This window comes from Gossypium hirsutum, chromosome A05 (assembly GCF_007990345.1).
Source record: "Gossypium hirsutum isolate 1008001.06 chromosome A05, Gossypium_hirsutum_v2.1, whole genome shotgun sequence".
Classification (NCBI taxonomy): Eukaryota; Viridiplantae; Streptophyta; class Magnoliopsida; order Malvales; family Malvaceae; genus Gossypium; species Gossypium hirsutum.
In genome coordinates, this window is record NC_053428.1 from 9,008,999 (window position 1) to 9,028,406 (window position 19,408).

General features: G+C 32.8%; 3 protein-coding genes across 4 annotated transcripts; 1 reads left to right on the plus strand and 2 right to left on the minus strand.

Moving 5' to 3' along the window:
• Window positions 1-1,122: 1,122 nt before the first annotated feature.
• LOC107959114 (methyl-CpG-binding domain-containing protein 5) lies at window positions 1,123-3,431 on the minus strand. Its single transcript, XM_016895092.2, has 3 exons — window positions 2,855-3,431; window positions 1,777-1,902; window positions 1,123-1,662 (listed from the first exon to the last, which is right to left on the minus strand). Exons 1-3 carry the CDS (start codon window positions 3,155-3,157, stop codon window positions 1,429-1,431), a joined length of 663 nt encoding a protein of 220 aa, XP_016750581.1. The 5' UTR covers window positions 3,158-3,431; the 3' UTR covers window positions 1,123-1,428.
• A 145-nt stretch (window positions 3,432-3,576) lies between these two features.
• LOC107959113 (protein TRM32) lies at window positions 3,577-7,573 on the minus strand. The gene is made up of 5 exons (XM_016895091.2): window positions 7,284-7,573; window positions 6,458-6,675; window positions 6,127-6,212; window positions 4,568-6,038; window positions 3,577-4,417 (listed from the first exon to the last, which is right to left on the minus strand). Exons 2-5 carry the CDS (start codon window positions 6,615-6,617, stop codon window positions 3,789-3,791), a joined length of 2,346 nt encoding a protein of 781 aa, XP_016750580.2. The 5' UTR covers window positions 6,618-6,675; window positions 7,284-7,573; the 3' UTR covers window positions 3,577-3,788.
• A 7,006-nt stretch (window positions 7,574-14,579) lies between these two features.
• Window positions 14,580-17,764, plus strand: LOC107959112 (probable protein phosphatase 2C 23). 2 transcript variants are annotated; one of them, XM_041113220.1, is made up of 3 exons: window positions 14,580-16,376; window positions 16,478-16,591; window positions 17,092-17,764. In XM_041113220.1, the coding sequence occupies exons 1-3, from the start codon at window positions 14,694-14,696 to the stop codon at window positions 17,470-17,472; spliced, it is 2,178 nt and encodes a 725-aa protein (XP_040969154.1). In that variant the 5' UTR covers window positions 14,580-14,693; the 3' UTR covers window positions 17,473-17,764. The 2 variants fall into 2 exon arrangements, with proteins under 2 accessions (XP_040969154.1, XP_040969155.1); XM_041113221.1 differs by having other exon boundaries at window positions 14,581-16,376; window positions 16,478-16,555.
• Window positions 17,765-19,408: the final 1,644 nt, after the last annotated feature.

The following is a 19,408-nucleotide window of genomic DNA, read 5'->3' on the forward strand; positions in this document are numbered from 1 at the left end:
TTTCTAATAAATTATAAAATTAATAAACATATTTAAAATTTTATAAAATCATATTAAAATTCTATAAAATGAAAAATATTAAAAAATGTTAAAAATGTTAAAAATATTAAAATTGCTATAAACTTATAAAGATTATAAAAAGAATCATAAAAAAATTCATTTGGACTGGATTGGTTGATAGACCAATTAGATTGAAATCAACAAGGGGATCAATTCAGAGAAAGTCATTAGACCAGTTGACTTAAGAATCAGATGATTGAACAATTTTTTGTTGATTTTTTTATTTTAATATTTTATTTTATTGAACTGGACAATCCAGTCCAACTAGCCTGATCGGTTTGGCCATTAGCCTAAATCTGAAATCCTTGATCAGAATATTTCATTTTGGCATATGCTAATAATTGAATGATTAAATTTTAGTTTAATAAAATTTATTAAAAATTTTAAAAAAAATTAGTTCAACTGCTTAGTTGCCAGGTCAACCGGTCTAATGGCTTTTTCTTCGAATCGATACCCTTGTCGATTTTGATCTAACCAGTCCATCCAACTGATCCGGTTTAGTTCTAGCTTTTATGATAATTTTTATAATTTTTATTTTTTTATGATTTTTAAAAAAATTTATACATTTTTATAATATTTTTTATATATTTTATTAATTTTATAAAAAATATAATTTTTTATAATTTATTAATTTTTATAACTTTTTATAATATTTATAAGTTTATATCTATTTTAATAATTCTTTTATAGTTTTATATTTTATATTTTTAAATTATTTTATGGATAAAATATTAGATTAAACCAAAAATTGTTAATGTCATCTTCTAATTAGTCAATTAATTGATTTTAACAGTTAACTTAATCAATGATAGAAACTATTAATAAAGGAACTTAATTGGGTACAAATTTAATACAATGATTTAATTAAATTCTTTTAATTTTTTAAGGGCTTTCTGACATGTAAGGAAAAAAAAAACCTTCGAAGTTATAAAAACTAAACTTTGGCTCACAGTACTGGTTTTGGCAGCGATCAAGTAGTTTTCCTCTGTCCGATTTCTAAAACCATTGGCCATTGCTGAAATTAAAGTAGATGCCCATATTTACTTGTAATGAGAAACCCAATAAGAAAAAGTTCGGCATTGTCATTATCTAAAAATTGACACAAAAACCAATCTTTTGTAGTTTTGAAACAACAAAACTACTTAGAAAAAGAACGTGTATGTCTAGCTACAAGTTACATATAAACAATAAATTACACGAGTGTATAACAAAATTACGACCTAGAACAAGAACAGTCCCAATTCCTGTCGAACCAAAGATAAGACATGAGCGAATTAGAGCTGAAACAAAAAAACAATTGGAGTTGAACAAAAAAGGCCTACTGCTGGTCAGTAAGAAACCATCTGATTAATCAGATGCCAAACGTATTCAATACATCGTTTGACCGCTTTTGCTGGCTATTAGGGATGCAAATGCAGCAGCCCAATCTTGTTTAGTAGGTCCAGAAACTTGGTCATCCCCAAGGAAGGGAGTCCACGAGTCTTCAGAGGCATTTGTCAACAACCAATCAACTTTCTGCGGCACGTTAATGAAATCAAAGTTCAAAGGCTTCAGCTTTTTATCAGGCTTCTTCTGTTTGTTGCCCCCAGAGTACCCTGTACCCTGCAAAACACAATTCAAGCATTCACCAAAAGCCGGAAGTTATGAATTAAGAAGTAAAGAATTGGGAAAATATTCAGCATTGTCAAGTAATAAGGCTTTTTAACGAGGTCTTACAACTTCTTCACTTCCAGGAGCCTCTGCTCCTTTCTTCCTTTTAGAAGGGGGGATTCCAGTTTCTAGATAGTAAAGCACTTCTTTCTTCGATCTGAATTTCCGGCCAGATGATGGATCAAAATAATACTGCAGAAGAAATGTTATCATGTATGTTACATTATCATTGCACTGCCAAATATCTCCACATACGAATGCAACAATAGAATGCTAATTACATTCTATTATGTCCTACACGAATGAAAAACCTAATACAGATGCGACAAATAAACTAATCTCAACCCGAAAAAAACACCACTAATGAAATGAAAATTTCTCATTTCAATGGTTTTCTACAATCCTCTAAAACATATATGTAAAATACTAGTCTATCAACAGGGTTAGGAGATCCAAAACATTGAGTATCTATCACCTTCAAATGTGTAAGACCAACTTGTGAATGGTGATTAAACATGTACTAGATAATAATGGACACAAAAGTAATGGAAAGGAGTCAAACCCCTCCCAACAATGCAACATTCCCCAACTTGAATCCATTTTAATGAGCTAACCTCTATTCTTACATTCATTCACCAGATTTTTGCAATGCATCGTGTTTCGACAAAATCTCTTATATGCGTTTATTAGCCTTTCGGGCTAGCTTTTAGTCCTTGGCCACTTAAAATAAGATCAAAAGATCAATAACCACAAGAATTATTGTAATTTCTGATACCAAGCAAATGAATATAAGCTGGAAATTCATCACCATTTACAACTAATCCATCATTTAGTAGAATAGAAGCAATGAACAATAAAGTTGAGTGTTTTTTTTTCTTAAGTCAAATATGGGAAACCTAAGAACACACAAGAATTTTCACTAGTCTCTATGTATGTATGGATTTGACGGCTAAGATTATTTAAGCAGCAAAATATGTATATAATTCAATTTCAATCCACCAACTGAGAAAGACATAAATGATATATAGGTAAACTGTTATCAAATAATCATCGAAACACAAACGGGCAATTCAATAAAATTCTAATTGATACGCTAAGGTCAAACTTGACAGAAAAAGAAATCATGTTAGAGCTGAGATTTAACCCTATCAACAGTTCCAGCAGTTGCACCGGAGCTCCGAACCCTATCTTCGATCGACCATCCAGCTGGTAACCAAGTCTCCGGAGCTACCAACACGCGCCGCTTACCCTTAGGCTCCGCCGATGACGACGAGATATCCGGCCCTTGTGCCGGCGTCTCGGACTGAGCGCCATTTGGAATCGAACCATTTGAAGGTTCTGACAGCTCAGCCGATTGATTTTGGTCGTTGGCGTCGATGAAGGCTCCGGGTTTCAGGAGCGGATCGGAAGGTAAATCGGTTGTGGAGGATTGAACCGGGTTTGACATTGAGAAAGGCAAGAACTGAGGTGAAAGTACTTCCCAACGTTTCAGAGAAAACAGGGAAGTAAAACAATATGAGACACGCGATGGATTTCGATATAGGATATGACGCCGTTAGACCATTCCCGTTAATCTTGATTACGTGTCAGTAATTTTGCATACCTGTAGTCATGTTGCCATAAAGTTAATAAAACCGTGCCAAAATGTTGGGAAATTTAGTAGCAGCGTTTTTCTTTTAGTTTTTCAATTTGCCAAAAACCGAAAAATGTTAATACTAACAACTTTGAGGTCTACTAGTATTAGATATATTTATAGTTGAAGTAAGAGAGTAAAAAGAGTTCATATTGACATTCCAGTTTTAATATTTATAATGTTCTATTTAAGTTTTTTTATATTAAAATTATGAGAAAGAAAATTAAAATTTCAAAACAATATCTAAAATGCATATAGAAAATCAAAATATGAAACACAAAATTATGTACAAGTCTGACCAATTCAAAGAACCGTATAGCCTACAACTATGAAATCTTGTTTATCAGAACATGCACATGGATTCCATGAGGAAGCCACCTTTTACGAATGATCTAGAATTTCTTTTTTAAAGAAAAAAAAAAGGAAGCAGTCTATTTGGCCTAAATTATTTGTCTAAATAACAAACAACTTCATCTAAAAGCTCATGAAAAACCAAATCTTCTAGCTCAAGTGCCAAAAATTCTGAATCGGCTTGAAGGTTCATCCAGGCGGGTTTGTCCAAATCTCGAGCAATAATATCATCCAATGACTGGTCATGTTCAGCCTGGGATGCCAAGTTTTTGCTGACTTTGGTCCACACTTGTTGAACAACATTGTTTCCCTTGAGCACTAAACTAATGCGAGAGTTGAAAGAGAAGGGGTTGGGGAAATATTCAGGTGACATTTCATTGATCTCAAGTAGTGCCTCATTAACTAGATCAAAAACCAGTTGGTGATCACAGTTGCTTCCGACTTCATAAAAGGTGGATCCCATTTCAGGGTGCAACAGTCTCTCCAATTCGTTGAACACTGAAGGGTTCAATGGTTGGTCCAGTGAGAACCATGTTTGGAGCCCCTTGTTTTGCGAGAAACCTGAGAGCTCAAGAATGTCTTTGACGTAATTGTAGCAAGGATCAGCCTCTGTATCTTGTTCAAAGAATAGGATCCGACGGCTGTTTCCCATGGTTTTATAATCAACACTTTCCTGCCGTATTTTGCGCCTTTCTTTTGTAAAAAACTCCGCTTCACCTAAACCTGATAAAAGTTTAAAAGAATTTAGCTTAGCAGCCATTTCTCCAACAGTGCATCAAGAACAGATAAAGAAAAGTTCATTAATCATTCAACTATATTTGAGAAATACCCATATTTCCTGTTTGTTCAAGTTAATATTGTAGATATATTTACCTCCTGTTTGCTCAACTGCATCTTCATTGAATTCACAAGATTTAGCAATTTCTTCACCATTTTTATCCACTGATAAACCGGTTGAATCGCAGTTATCTGATCCTTCCCTCATTTCTTCCTGTAATTCAGTCTCTATAACAGCTTCTACTAGTTCAAATTTATCAATATCTTCAGGGGAATTAATTGATTTTTGTTCATTATGTGGATCGGTTTTCTTGTCTGCCTCATGATCTTGGATATTATTGATTGGGAGCTCTGAAGAAACCTCATATAGAAGAGAGCAAAAGGATTCAAGTTCAGATAGAGAGGAAATCCTTCTGAAAAACTTGGGAGCATTCCCTATTGATGGAATTCTATCTTCATGGCTCAATTTTAAGCTCCTTGAGTGATGCAATTTGGTTTCTTTACTTATACTTTGCTGAAACAATTGAGTGTATCTATCTAATGACTCATTTATAGACTTTGTTCTTGTTATCCTTTTGAGCCTATCATTGTTGACATCATGATCAGCAGCATTGTTCTCAATACAACTACCGATGACTGCCTTTTCCGAGCTTTTCGACATGTCTCTCTCATTTGTGGACAATGTATCTCTAGAAGAAACCTGAAGGGTGAGATCATCCACCTTTGTACGGTTATTAGTCTTTCTCCTTTCCTTGAGAGCCTGCTTTATTCTCTGCTTAATATCCTTGAGACGATTCATAACTAAATGGTTCCACCTTTGGGAATCAGATCCTTGGGATGATGAAGAGCTTGCTTCTTCCTTTACGTTTTTCTGAGACTGATCACCGGTTCTCATTATGGCCCTTGACTTGGATAACTGAGTACCGGCGACGGGTTTTTCGCCCTTCTGGAAGGACCAAACTTCCTTCTTCTTATGCTCAAGTGTACTAGACCTAAGATATCCGGCATGAGGTGAACCGGGGATTGGAAATGAGCCTGATTTTGTTAACTTGACTGCCTTGCGAGTTTGCTTTCCAGGAAAATGCTGTGAAATACCAACATCAGGATCCTGAAGAATATCTAGGAATAGATTGTTGTTTACCTTAAATATCTCCAAAACATCCACACCCTCAACCTGATTATATGAAACTTGTTTGCTAAGCTTCTTTGACTTTGGCTTCTGATTTACTAAGGTTCGAGTTCCAATTTTATCATGCTTCTCAGAATTCTGTATATGTTCAAAGTCTTTGTCTGCATCAGGATTTTTACTCTTTGATGAGCTCTTACCAGAGGTTTCACCTCGCTTGCGGACAAGAATAATCGGGTTCATCCAACCAAGACCAAAACTTGAAGGTTCCAAATGATGGGTAGAGTCAGCTTGCTGCAACTGTGATCCTGTTGAATGCCCCACAATCCATTGTTTATCATGGTTCTCTTCCTTTGACCTTTCTTTACTAGTTAAACCCTTTGTTGGGGCTTTACTAGACCTTTTGTTGGTTGATCCTGTTTTTCTTGTTTGCTGTTGAACCTGTTAAATTAAGGCAGTCAAATGATATTTTATTGATGCTCATATCCGACAGGATAATTGAAAAAGTAGGAATTTTGTGTCAACTTACTTGGATTTGTTCAGCCTCTCCATCTAATAATCTTTGGGATTCAACAGGTTCACGTTCCATGGAAATAGTTTGTGGATTTGCACAGCCTGCAATTAAGTTGAAAAAACTCCTTAAGCATGAAGAAATCCCAATGAATCATACAAACCAAGCATTTTTGTAGATTTATAGATCAAAATTTTCTGCCTGAGGGTGTTGAAGGATACTACGCTTTGGCTGCCAGGGACTATATAAATTGGACAAACTAGCACTAAATTCTCCAACTTTTTAAAGATGAAACTATAAAATACTGATGACAAAGATGAAGGGATGAGACAAGATGAGATTTTCTTACATCTGGCTTGTCTTCCTCTGTTGAGCTTTCTTTGTGGAAGGATCTTTTTCGCATTGTACCAATGATGGTGATCAAGAACATTAAATATGCCCCCCATGCAACCTGGATGATCGTTCTCAAATTCAACTTCATCAGACTGTTCATCAAATTTCCTCCCCATGTTGAAACCTTGAATTTATCCTCTGGAGTAATTCTTGATTTCAACTAAGCCAACCCTCCTGTAAAATCTGACATGTCAGAGAAAAAAAAACAGAACTTGGGAATTTCCATATACCAAATACCAGGATTTGCCAACATCTTTCCAAAACTTAAATTCTTTTTAAGTGAGATTGTTCTGAAGGATGACAAACAATGACCTGTATTAATCAGAAGAGATTACTCGTATTCATATTTGAGGAGTTCTATGACAAATTGGGTTTCTTTTAACATGGTTTTTTTTTTTTTTTGGTCCTGGGCTGGGGGTGAAAACATCAACAACATCATCAATTATTGCTTGTGAACTTCAAGAAACCATGTAAATAACTTCTGATGGCCATTTCAAAAATAAAAAAAGTAAATATAACAGAAAGAAGCCCTTTTGCTAAATTTCTAGAGGAGAAGGTCAACAATCAACACCATTAAAGAAGTTCAAGGTGAGCTTGAAAACTGAATGGAAGAAACTTCATATTTAATAATTTATACCTTTTTCAGTAATGAAAAAAAAAACAGCCGCCTTTAATGAATTTTTCGAAACATAAATAGAATTAATTATGCATCATAACAGCAACAGACAGAGTAAGAGATGAAGTAACCGAGGAACAAATTATTAAAACCTTAAAAAGCTTACCTGAATACAGAAGAACTCTTTATGCTCGAGAGAGCTCAAAGCTCTGAAGCCCAGCAAGAACGTGAAAGAGAAAACAAAGGAAAGAAAAGACCCAAACAAATAATCAAAAATTGTATCCTACATAAAGAGATATGGAAGCAGAAGACAGGGTTTCCTTAATCTCCACAAAAAAATATGTATAAAGTAAAAAACGAGGAAAAGAAGAAGATATTAAAGGTCGTTAGTCATAGTTCAAATTGTAAGACAAAGAAGGCAAGGAAATAGTGTTAGACGCCAAAGTTGGTTAAATGAAGGCTTATTTTACCCGCCAGCACTGGTCCACTCTTATGGTTTTAGTAATGACATGTCCAAATACAAATGGCAAAAAAAAAGCTACGTCTATGAAGTAAGCAATGGGTTAACATCAGCTGACCAAATCATATTAATGAATATTAATAAGGACCATAGATAAGATGCTGAATTCCCGCTTTCTGCAGATTACCCATCCAAAAGAAAATTAGTATATTTCACCAACTACTAAAGGAAGAAGCTTAGAGATTGTAGGTTAGGCTGTTGTGATGAAAGTTGTGTAGGATGCCGGTTTTAATGCAGCATTTGTAACTTATAAAGTTCCGCCTACAAGTCGGATGAACTATTAATAAGAGTAAATCTCACTCCTCCTCAAAAGCGAATGCCTACGCGACCTGCTAGCCATATGCGAACCTCCTACATTACTTATAATACAGGGTTTTAGGTGAAGAATTAAAACCATAGAACAAGTATAATCTCATTCTCAATCAACCCTTTCTTTGCCCTCAAATGCTTTAATCAGTTTTTCTTTTTAATGGTAGTATAAGGTTATGAGATGGGAAGTTACAAGACATTTGAAAATTGTTTTTGTCGATATTCCATGAATTTATCTTTGAAGATACTGGGAAAAAAATAAGATGTTGTTATCATTATATGACTTGTTCAAAGCATTTTGATATGCATTAAAATAGAGAATTATGATACACATTAGATAATGAAGATTACTGTAAAAGGAACTTATTTGTACGGTCAATCAGGAAAGAATAGTTCAACCAATTGAAGGAGAAACTGAGATGCAAATAGATCATGTTTTAGCATTGCTTAAAGAAGAGAAGAAAGTTTGATGAAAAGTCAATTCTTTTGGTTTTAAAATACAAATATGGTGATTAAAGAAGAGCTTGTCAAAGAAATGCACCGTGGAATTGTCAACTTTAGAACGTCGAGAATAACATGACTGAAAATCAAAGGTTTGAAATTGTTTGTGTATATAAACCTGAAAAATCTGGGACTGGTACCGATGTGGACCAATTGCTAAAGCTTGAGTTTGTTCTAAAGTTGACGTTGTCTGTTTAGTCCAAATTTTGAGTAGGTTTGAAAGCCTAGACTGATTCAACCTAGAGAGTGTTCCATGGGGTTTCTGGAAGTTAGTCAATATTTCAAGAACCTGGGACTCAATTGACTTTAAACAACCTATCAAAGGTCAAATGGTGTATCAGTTCTCACTTAACCAGATTTTTTATTTTTTATTTTTACATTCCATGCTGTTACTTTTTGTTCTTTTTTTTTTTTTGCAAAGAAAAAAACATCAGGCGACGATTTCATTCTTAATGCTAATAATTTAAAAAAAAAAATTGTTTTAGATTTTTTTAATATTGTAATTTAAATGTTTTTCATCTTAACATTGAATTTTAATTGATCAATGAACATCTTATTTTAAGTATGTTTTTCAAATATGAAATTGAATAAAGTTTTCATTATTATATTACGAATCATACATGTAGCTTACAAAATAATAATAAAATAAGCTGGGCAGCCTTTTTTGGCATTGACCCACAAGAGACGCCTTAATTGACAAAACATTTATCACCTGATCCAATATACATAATAGGCCTCGTAAGCCTGTATTAGAAACGTAAAGCCCAAATACATTCCATTTCTTCGTTTTTCTTTTTCATTTTCTGTTGTTTGTTTGTGATGAATAGATTTCATTTCTAAGAATTTCTAGAAAGCCGACCTCTCTCAATCTATCCTAATTTCCAAGTTTTCATGTTCAACCTTTTGCACACGACAAACATAGTTAAATACATAATATTGTAAATATATACAATTTTAAAAATTATAATCACGTTAACCATGTATTTTTAATATAAATTACTTATAATTTCTTTTCAATGGACCGAGCTTTATTCCTCACTGCTGGATTTGGATGTTGACCTGGTTATTGGAGGCATTTAGCTAGGGACTAAGGACTCTTGTGATTGGGCCATTGACCCAGAGGTGCAATTGGGATGATTATAACCTATTGGCAACTATACTAATCACAAGATAAAAATATTAATTTGAATATAATTTGTTTTAAGAAGTTTCATATTTTTTTTGGATAATTTGTTTTATGGGCACTTTTTAATTATTTAATAGCATTTTAATAATTTTTTCATGTCATTGATATATAATTTTTGTATTCTTTTTTTTTAACCCTAAACCTTGAATGTTGAATCTCAAACGCTATGGTTTAGGATTTGAGATTCCGGATTAAATATTCGGTGTTTGGGATTCAGGGTAAAAAATTACCAATTTTATGTACCAATGATATGAAAAAAATGTTAAAATATCATTAAATAATTAGTAAGAGACCATGAATAATATGGTTGGAAGAGTCCATAAAATAATTTCTCTTTTGATATATTTTATATAATATTTATACTACTAGAGCAATTAATTAAAGTTTAGCATCACTTCATTTGATGCTATCAACTCCTTTATGAAATTAACAAAAATTTAAAAATTGATTGTAATACATTTTTCAAATAAGGTTAAATGTGTCTTTTTCTATATTGCAATTATCTTGATAGTAACAATTTTTGTTAAGCATTACAAGCATCAAACTAAATTACTAACTCGATTCAAACTACACCATTAGCCATTAGGTAAGTTTTCGTTTCGGTAACTTAATTAAAAAAGTTATAATTTCGTCATTAAAAATTTTTAAATTTTGTTTACATTTTTAAATTTGTATAATAACAATTTTAGTCCACAAATTTTATATTTTCATTTATTTTGATCTTGATTTTATATGAAAATTTTTAAAAAAAGTCCAATTTTTTAAAAGGAATTTCAATCTTTAATCATTGTATATATAGTCAGGGCCAAATTGATAAAAAAAATTATAAAAATTAATAACTAAAATTATTATTATATCAATTATAAAGGTGTTACTTAATATTTAGGTGAAAAAAAAATAATTTCTAAAATTTTAATGATTGAATTGTAATTCTTTTTAGTAAAATGACCAAAATAAAAATTTACCTATAATTTAGTGACAATAATATAACTTACCCTTAAAAAACTACAACTTTTTTTCTTATATCTAGTACCATAAAAAAATGCTATATCAAGTCCAAAAAAGTTCGCTATATAATTTATTCTTAAAAACCTACCAACTGAGATAATTTTTCCTTTCTCTCTAATAGTAAATAACTACTATTAAAAATACCCATTTACTTGGAAAAAACCAAAAAAGTTAATTTTAATGTATTTTTCTTTCAAAACAATAATATTTTTTCAATGATTTGAAAATGATTAATTTTCTTACTCATATTACTATCCTTTTACAAGCTCACTGAATTTATCCAATAAGACTAAATTAAAAAAAATCCAAAAAACTTTAATTACAAAATAAACTATATGTTTATAAAATTACATGATATTAGAAAAATAAATAAATAAATTTCATTCATCATTAACTCACTCCTATCTTACTCATCCAAAACCTATACGAAGCTGCTTTAGGTTTTACAACTATTTACTATTCATTGATTATTTATTATAATAAATGCAGGTGCGTACAGGATTAGTAAGAATAATTTGATAAAATAAGAAGAGGTGGGGTGGATGAAGCAATTGGGTTATGGTGGCATAAGTTTTACTCCACTTTCTAATATTTAATAATCATGACTTTGAATTCTTTGGGCGTGCCATATTATTATGCTAATGGAAGTGGAAATCAAGCTTTTCCCATTCTATATTACTATTTAAATAATTTTATCTTGCCAATAATTAATATATAAAAACTTTTTTAAAATATCATAACATCAATAAAAAATTAAATATAAATTATGATGTAAAAAATGACGTGAATGGCGAATAGAACTACTTCGATCAATAAATTGTATATTATGTAATCATCTTTGAATTTTTTTTCGAATAAAAAATTAATTTAATTTAACTATTTTTATTGATAAGAAATTGGAATAATTTGTTTACGGGTAAGGAAGAGGAAAAAGAAAAGCACGATTAAAAAAAAAAAAAGTCAAAGGAGAGACGCGGATTGTACTCGGGGAAACCTGGCGAGGAGCGTTGACAAATGGTGTAAATTGATGGTCAAAACTGAGGTGCCAGATGTCACCCAACAGTTGCTTCTATCAATCCTCTTGTGCTTCATCCAACGGTAATGGTGGCACGCTATTCAATGCCTATTTAAGGAGTGTTTTTTCCTGTGGGTGGCAGTCGCATTTTGACTTTTTGAACACTGCTACGATTTATTGAGCTCTTTCAACTTTTTCACACCCATCACCAACCTCTTCTTGTCGCGTGCGCTAACACTTTTTATCTCAATTTATTATTTCTATCAATTAATCTCAAATTTCTTGAAACTAAATTATGTAAAGTTTCAATCAATTAGTTATTCTACCTGCATTGTGTTGATAAACATTTTTAAACTTTAGAATAATTTTATTTAATAATATAATAAATGTAATAAAATTTCAAAAGAAAACATAAACACTCTTAAATTTTATTGCAAAATATAAATTTGATTTAGTTATTTATTGACAAAATTGGTTTATTTTTTAACTATCAATAAATCCTTTTAATATAAATTATATATATTAATAAAACATATAACATGCAACTAGACCAATATCCAAATTCACAGGTAAAAATAAATTTAAGATATCACTTTCAAAAATTTCATATTCCTAAATTTAATATAAAAATTCACTTCATTTTACTTGAATTAGTAAAGTTAATACAGAAATCAATATTTTGATTTAAATTTTATTATTCTTGTGTGTATATATCTTTATAAAATTATTAAAATATAAAATCTTTAAGATAATATTTATTGCTTTGTAAAATAAATATATTTTTTTATTATTTAGTGAAAAGAAAACCAACTTAAGATAAGTTAATTATATAGAGGGTCTCTGAGCAAGACCAACACTTGTTTTGACAATAGACGATATTGCTAACACCTCCCTTGGAAACTCTTCAAACACTATCAAGTTTTGACTTATATCAAATGCCAATTTAATCATACAATCTGTAAATTCATTCAACTCCCTAGAAATATATTGTATGAGCCCATTGTCCAAGCTTCGCTAAAAGTTATGGATTCTTCTAATAAGGTTTGAACTTAATTTATACTTAATTGATGGATGACTCACTTCTCTCTCACTCTCCCCTTTGGTTACTAATTGCCTAAATAAAAATAATAGAAATCATTTTACTGAAAATATCCATTGAATAGGCTTTAATACAATATAACTTTCAATAAAGGATCATATATTAAAGAAAAAAGAAAATCCATCATAATTCAAATCTTTAAATAATAAATTAGATTATGTCACATTCACAATGTAGATGAAAAAAAGACATTTCATGTGGAAAGATGTTTCCTTTAAATTATTTCAACAATGATTATTTATAGAGTGATAAAAAAGTTCAATTATTGGATATTTTATTTTTAATTATTTTATTTGAAGAATATATAAATCACAAAAAGACAAAAGTATCATTTTTTTAAATGATAAATAAACCTTTTTCTCGTCAGTACTTGATTAACCCGTAAAACTAATACAATAAAAAATGTATAGATAATTATCATGTGTGAGTGGATAAAAAATTTTATATGAAAAGAATTGTTTTCAAGAAATTAATTTACTTATAGATACTTTCTTAAAAAATTAGAATTGAAAAATATCTCATACACCGTATGTTGATTTTTTTATATATTTTACAAACAAGTTGAAAGTATGAGTGTATAACATATATCAAATTAAAAAATGAAAAATAAATATATAAATAAATTATATAATTTTAAAAATCAAAATTTCAAACTGTATATCAATAATTAATCATTTAAAATAGATAAATATTATTTTCCCTGTTATACAATTTTAGTTATGCTTTTACATTTAAATATGATACAAAATTCTATCCATTTTATAAAATGGTCGAGTCGTAGACTAGTGTAGGAGCGTGTACCCACGCTCTAAGAAAGGGAAGTCGAATAAAATTGGGAATTAAACCTTAACCAAAACCCGTTAATCTGAACTTTGAGAACCTCAAATTGAGTTTTTTTACTTAAAAAGCCCGTTTCTTAGTCAACGCCTACACCACTCGCCAAAAAGGGGTGTTTCTCCATTGTGAAAAGGGGATAATGTAACTTTTGGCCCCTGAATTTGGCAAGTAAGTTCATTTTGGTACCTATACGTTTTTTAGCTCACTTTGACTTTTAAACTTGGCAACTAAGTTCATTTTGATCCCTAAACTTGAAAAATCTAAAAGTTTGACGATATGACACTTTGAGGTTGTGCCATATCATCATTTGAAAAATAATTTTTTTTAGATAATGATGTGGTATAATCTCGAGTGTCATATTCGATGTTTTAATATCTATTCTCGATTTAACTAGTCCGGTCGTTGGACCAACAATAATTAATTAATTAATTAAAAATTCAAAAAAGCTAAAAAGCTAAGTAATATCATTTATACAATATTTAGATTTTTTTTAATTTTTAATTAATTATTTAATTATTGTTGGTCTGACAATCGAACCGATAGAACTGGTTGAATCGAGAACAGGTGGTCTAACCTATTCAAACCACGATTCGATTATTAAAACACTAAATATGATTCTCTAAGATTGTACCAAATTATCATCTAATATCTTTTTTTTTCAAATTCAGAGTACTACATCATCAAACTTTTAGATTTTTTAACTTTAGGGATCAAAATAGACCTAATTGTCAAGTTTGAGTGCCAAATTGAACAAAAAAAGTACAAGTGCCAAAGTAAACCTAATTGTTAAGTTTAGGGGTCTTGACAAGTTCAAGGGCCAAAAGTTACATTATCCCAATTTTTTTCATGCTCATTGAATGGGCTTAAATAAATAACTCTTTTTAAATTCAGGGATGAAAGTGAATAAAAAATTCAGGGCCAATGTGGACCTACTTACCAAGTTGAGGGCCAAAAGTTGCATTATCCCCTTGTCAAAAGCCTCTCCTCTTTTTCCTTTATCAAAAGTCAACGCCCCTCTCATCCTTCCCCTGAAAATTTAAGGGCAAAAAATCAGAGAGAAAACAAAAGAAAGCATAATTTGTTTGTTGTTTTTTTTATGTTATGGGTAATGGTGTGGGCAAGTTAAGCGTGTGTTTCACCGGCGGCGGTGGATATGGCGGAGAAGAAGCTCGTCCTAGAAAAGAAATATCCTCGTTATTGTTGGATCCTCTCGACGAAGGACTCGGTCACTCTTTCTGCTACGTCAGACCCGATTCTAGCCGACTTTATTCATCCAAAGTCTATTCCGAAGAATCCTCCACGACTTTCGGTACGATCTCGGGAGCCTCAGTTAGCGCCAACACGTATACGCCGCTTTCGACAGCGCTGGTGGATCCCTACGTCTGTTACAACAGCAGCTGCTTCGATCGAGCCGCGGCTTTCGAGAGCACCGCCTCGTTTTCATCGATCCCGCTGCAACCGATTCCCAAGAATATGATTAACTCTTCAGGTCCACTTTCGGGTAGCCTCGTTCCGGGTTCGGGTCCTTTAGAAAGAGGGTTCATGTCGGGTCCGATTGAGAGAGGGTTCATGTCGGGACCTCTTGATAATAATACTAATAATTATAATCGAGGTATATTTTCGGGTCCACTCGATAAAGGCTTTTCCGATCAGTTTCAAAGAAGCTTTTCTCATGGAGCTTTTGCTTTTAAACCCAGAACGAGAAAAGGATCTTTAATTCGGGTTCTCCAAAGAGCAATCTCAAAAACCGTATCTCGCGGCCAAAAATCCGTAGTGGCTCCAATCAAAGGCGTGGTTTCGGTTAAAGAATCGGAATGGGTAATCAGGTCCGATAAGAACCTGATTCATCATCAAAATGAGAACTTGACGGTCAGTAGTTTGAATCTGAGCAGTGAAGGTAGTTTAGATGATGATGAGTCAATGGGAAGTCAAAATCTTCAATGGGCACAGGGGAAAGCAGGTGAGGATCGTATACACGTCGTCGTTTCGGAGGAATGCGGATGGGTTTTCGTTGGGATATACGATGGATTCAACGGCCCTGATGCTCCTGATTTTCTGTTATCAAATCTTTACTCCAATGTTCATAAAGAACTCAAGGGTTTGTTATGGGATGATGAGCTTGAACAAGCCCCAGCAACTTCCCCTGATCAGGGTTGCTCCGATTATGCTTGTTCCCGGTGTATCGAGCAAGAGAACTACCCCTGTAAGAAAGAAGACATTGATTTCGATTCTAATCTGCGATCGAAAAAGAAAAAGGGAAGGACATCGAAGGTGAGGTATAAGAACATGGCAAATATGGCAAATAAGTGGGAAGAGAATCAAAGGAGGTGGAAGTGTGAATGGGATAGGGAAAGATTAGAACTTGATAGGAAATTGAAGGAACAGTTGAATAAAAACAAGTCTGATAAATCGAGTTCGATGATAAATCACGGTGATGTTTTGAAAGCTCTGTCTCGAGCTTTGAAGAAAACAGAGGAGTCTTATTTGGATATTGCTGATAAGATGTTAATGGAGAACCCAGAGTTGGCTTTGATGGGTTCTTGTGTGCTTGTCATGTTGATGAAAGGTGAGGATGTGTATGTGATGAATGTTGGTGATAGTAGGGCGGTTTTGGCGCAAAAGGCGGAGCCCGATTACTGGTTGGGGAAGGTTAAACAGGATTTGGAGAGGATTAATGAGGAAACACTGCATGATCTTGAAGGTTTTGATGGAGATAAATTTAGTTCAATTCCTGATTTAACTGCTTTTCAGCTTAGTGTGGATCATAGCACCAATGAAAAAGAGGTAAAAATCCCATACACGAATCTTTTAGTACAAAATGAAATGATAGCTATACCCTCTTTTGATCATTGATGGATTGAGATTGATGTCTTGTTTCATTTCAGGAAGTTCAAAGAATAAAAAATGAACATCCAGATGATCCTTCCGCTGTGATGAACGACCGAGTTAAAGGTTCTTTGAAGGTCACTCGAGCTTTTGGGGCTGGTTTTCTCAAACAGGTAACTGTTCTCTAACTTCTTAAACTACTTTATAGATGAATATTGGTTGGTGTTTGAGACATGAAATTTTAGGAAAAACCCTATCCATTGTTTTTACAACATAAAGAGTTTGCCTCTTTAAAATGAATGTTGTCCATAATTTGCGGAAGCTATAGTTGATTCTTGGAGTACCATTCTGAGAACCATAGAACTACGGTCACATATGAAATAGTAGTTATAGTCATAGTTAAAGGTATCTGTCCGAAGAATGTGGCTTTTCAGAAGAGAAGAGCCAAATGACATTCTGCAACGAGATGATTGGTATACACAGAAAAAGATCTTTTGTCTTCCTTTTCAGTGAAAGTTTGACCGAGGGTCATGATCATTCGCCTGATAAAGAGAGATATTATAGTTGGTTTAAATGTAGAGCAATGTTTGGTGTGTATTTACATTGGCTTTAGGAATTTGTTTGCATTATAAATTTCTGTATCTGACCCTTATGTCTCTTCGAATTTGTGCAGCCTAAATGGAACAATGCACTTCTAGAGATGTTCAGAATAGATTACAAAGGAAATTCTCCATATATCACTTGTGTACCATCTCTCCACCACCACAGATTAGGCCCTAAAGACAGATTCTTGGTATTATCATCCGATGGGCTCTATCAATACTTAACAAATGAGGAGGCTGTATCTGAGGTTGAACTTTTCATCACATTGCAACCCGAAGGAGACCCTGCGCAGCATCTCATTGAAGAAGTGCTGTTCCGTGCTGCAAAGAAAGCAAGCATGGACTTTCACGAGTTACTCGAAATACCCCAAGGGGATAGACGTCGGTACCATGACGATGTTTCCGTCATAGTTATTTCTTTAGAGGGGAGAATATGGAGATATTGTGTATAAGTCATAGAGAAAACCACAGACAGAAGACATAGGAAATATGCCTCCCCCCCCCCCCAAAAAAAAAAAAAGAAAAAGAAAAAAAGAACTCTGGCTTATTGTTTTTGCCGTTTTTTCCTGATCACCTGTGTAACATAGCAATGAAGCTCCTCAGAGGTTTGAGGAACGTAGTTATGAAGATGTAGTGGGTAGTGAGGGAAGTGTAAAGGTGTAAAAGCTGGTACATGTTTATTATAAATTGTCGTAGAAGTTGTAATTTTGCTACTAGTAAATGCCAATTATTCTTTTGGAAAAAGGGTCTTGTTCGCCATTATCGCCCAGTGGCTGTGGTGTTGGCAAACACTACTGGAGCATCTGTTCCTTTTTGCTTCATTCTTTTAGTAAACAATTCAATATTGGAAAATTGAGATTGTTTCTCAACAAAAATATTTGGCTTTTGACTTGTTTTTATGCCATTTTCTCCCCCTTTTCTGTTTTAATTGGCTGATTAAAAGCTTGGAAGCATTTCTGGGGAATCTAACTGACAAAATATTGAAATTGATTCGTCTTACATTAAAGCCATCATCAATCTTCTACTAAAAACTACAATTCAAAACACAGCTGCTTGACCAGAAGAAACTAAAAAGTAAAACCTTTCCCATGCCTTGTATTATGTCAAGCAGCGGCAGCCATTCGGTCAATATGAACTATGAAGTGCTAACACTTTACGCTTATTTATTGATGTAAGGTCAAACTCTTGAATGACCCTACACCAACCCAAGCCTCAACTAAACCCACCTAATCCCTCTCATTTTTGAGCTATGATGATTTCAGTTGTAAGTTAATCAGGTCAAATAGAAGACAAGTAAAACTTAAGAGAGAGGACTATTCCTCTTCCTCAAAAAGTAGAAGAAAATGAACAAAATGGACAAACACCGGTAATGATGTATGCCAATGGCTCACTCTACGTAGCACAATAACAGCCCGGGGATGAGGTTTACAGGAGACCCTACTTCACTAAAATTTTGCCATATTTCTCATAACTGCTAACTACTTTCGGGATCATTAAAGAGATTTTTTTTTTATAAAAGCCCGTCATTTTCTATTAATTTTTCTGACCAAAGATTTCAGTCATTGTGGCTTTAATAAATTGAAAGCCTATCTCGAGCCTTTTCTTGGTTGCTAGGTCAGATACTTTCGGCTGTCAGCTGTTGTAAGAAAACTGCTTCTGAGCTATGAATCTGACTTACACCAACCTAATTTGTAAACATGTTTGCTCATCGGCTTCGGTCTTCTTTTAGTTTAATCATTTTCGTGTTCAACTGGCTCATTGGACCTATTGATTTGTGCTCCGAAAACCAAGCCCATCCACATTTGGGTTGGGGCCGATATGATTGATAATTAAAATAAGAGAAAGAAAGGTTAGCCCGTTGTTTGATAAACAGGAACATTAGCATTGAAGTATTCAAATTATATTATAAAATTTCATAAAGTAGCAAAAATTAAATAATAATATAATTATATTATTTGATAGAAATAAATTTAAAACTATTTATTTATCAATATAAAATTTCATACTACTCCGGACAAATTTGGAAAAAAAAAAGAAGAAGACTAAATATGGCAATTTGAATATTAATTTATTTAAATATATTTAAAAAATAAAATCAACTTTAACTATCACTTATCTTACAGATCCGTTTTCTGTTGACATTTTCTTAAAAATGAACCCTTCTAATTAAATGATAACTAAAGACTTTAAAGTCGAAGCACATTACTTGATGTTAAGTTTGGTTGCAAAATTGTACCCAAAGTCAACTCCCCAAAAGAACATGTGAGAAAATTTCCAAATCTCATTTATTACTAGGATTTTTTTTTAAATGACCAGGGACATGCAAAATTGATGTGATTTTACCCTTTTATATAGTAAAAATCTTCATTTTGATGTTGGAAGATATGA

Coding starts and splice junctions, on each gene's coding strand:
- LOC107959113 (XM_016895091.2), bottom strand. CDS start 6,617: ATGGGGAGGAAATTTGATGAACAGTCTGATGAAGTTGAATTTGAGAAC. Junction 6,213..6,457: donor CAGAGGAAGACAAGCCAGAT/GTAAGAAAATCT, acceptor ACTTAATTGCAG/GCTGTGCAAATCCACAAACT. Junction 4,418..4,567: donor TGCAGTTGAGCAAACAGGAG/GTAAATATATCT, acceptor AACTTTTATCAG/GTTTAGGTGAAGCGGAGTTT.
- LOC107959112 (XM_041113220.1), top strand. CDS start 14,694: ATGGGTAATGGTGTGGGCAAGTTAAGCGTGTGTTTCACCGGCGGCGGT. Junction 16,377..16,477: donor ATAGCACCAATGAAAAAGAG/GTAAAAATCCCA, acceptor GTTTCATTTCAG/GAAGTTCAAAGAATAAAAAA. Junction 16,592..17,091: donor GGGCTGGTTTTCTCAAACAG/GTAACTGTTCTC, acceptor GAATTTGTGCAG/CCTAAATGGAACAATGCACT.
- LOC107959114 (XM_016895092.2), bottom strand. CDS start 3,157: ATGTCAAACCCGGTTCAATCCTCCACAACCGATTTACCTTCCGATCCG. Junction 1,903..2,854: donor CTGCTGGAACTGTTGATAGG/GTTAAATCTCAG, acceptor TTTCTTCTGCAG/TATTATTTTGATCCATCATC. Junction 1,663..1,776: donor CTCCTGGAAGTGAAGAAGTT/GTAAGACCTCGT, acceptor TGTGTTTTGCAG/GGTACAGGGTACTCTGGGGG.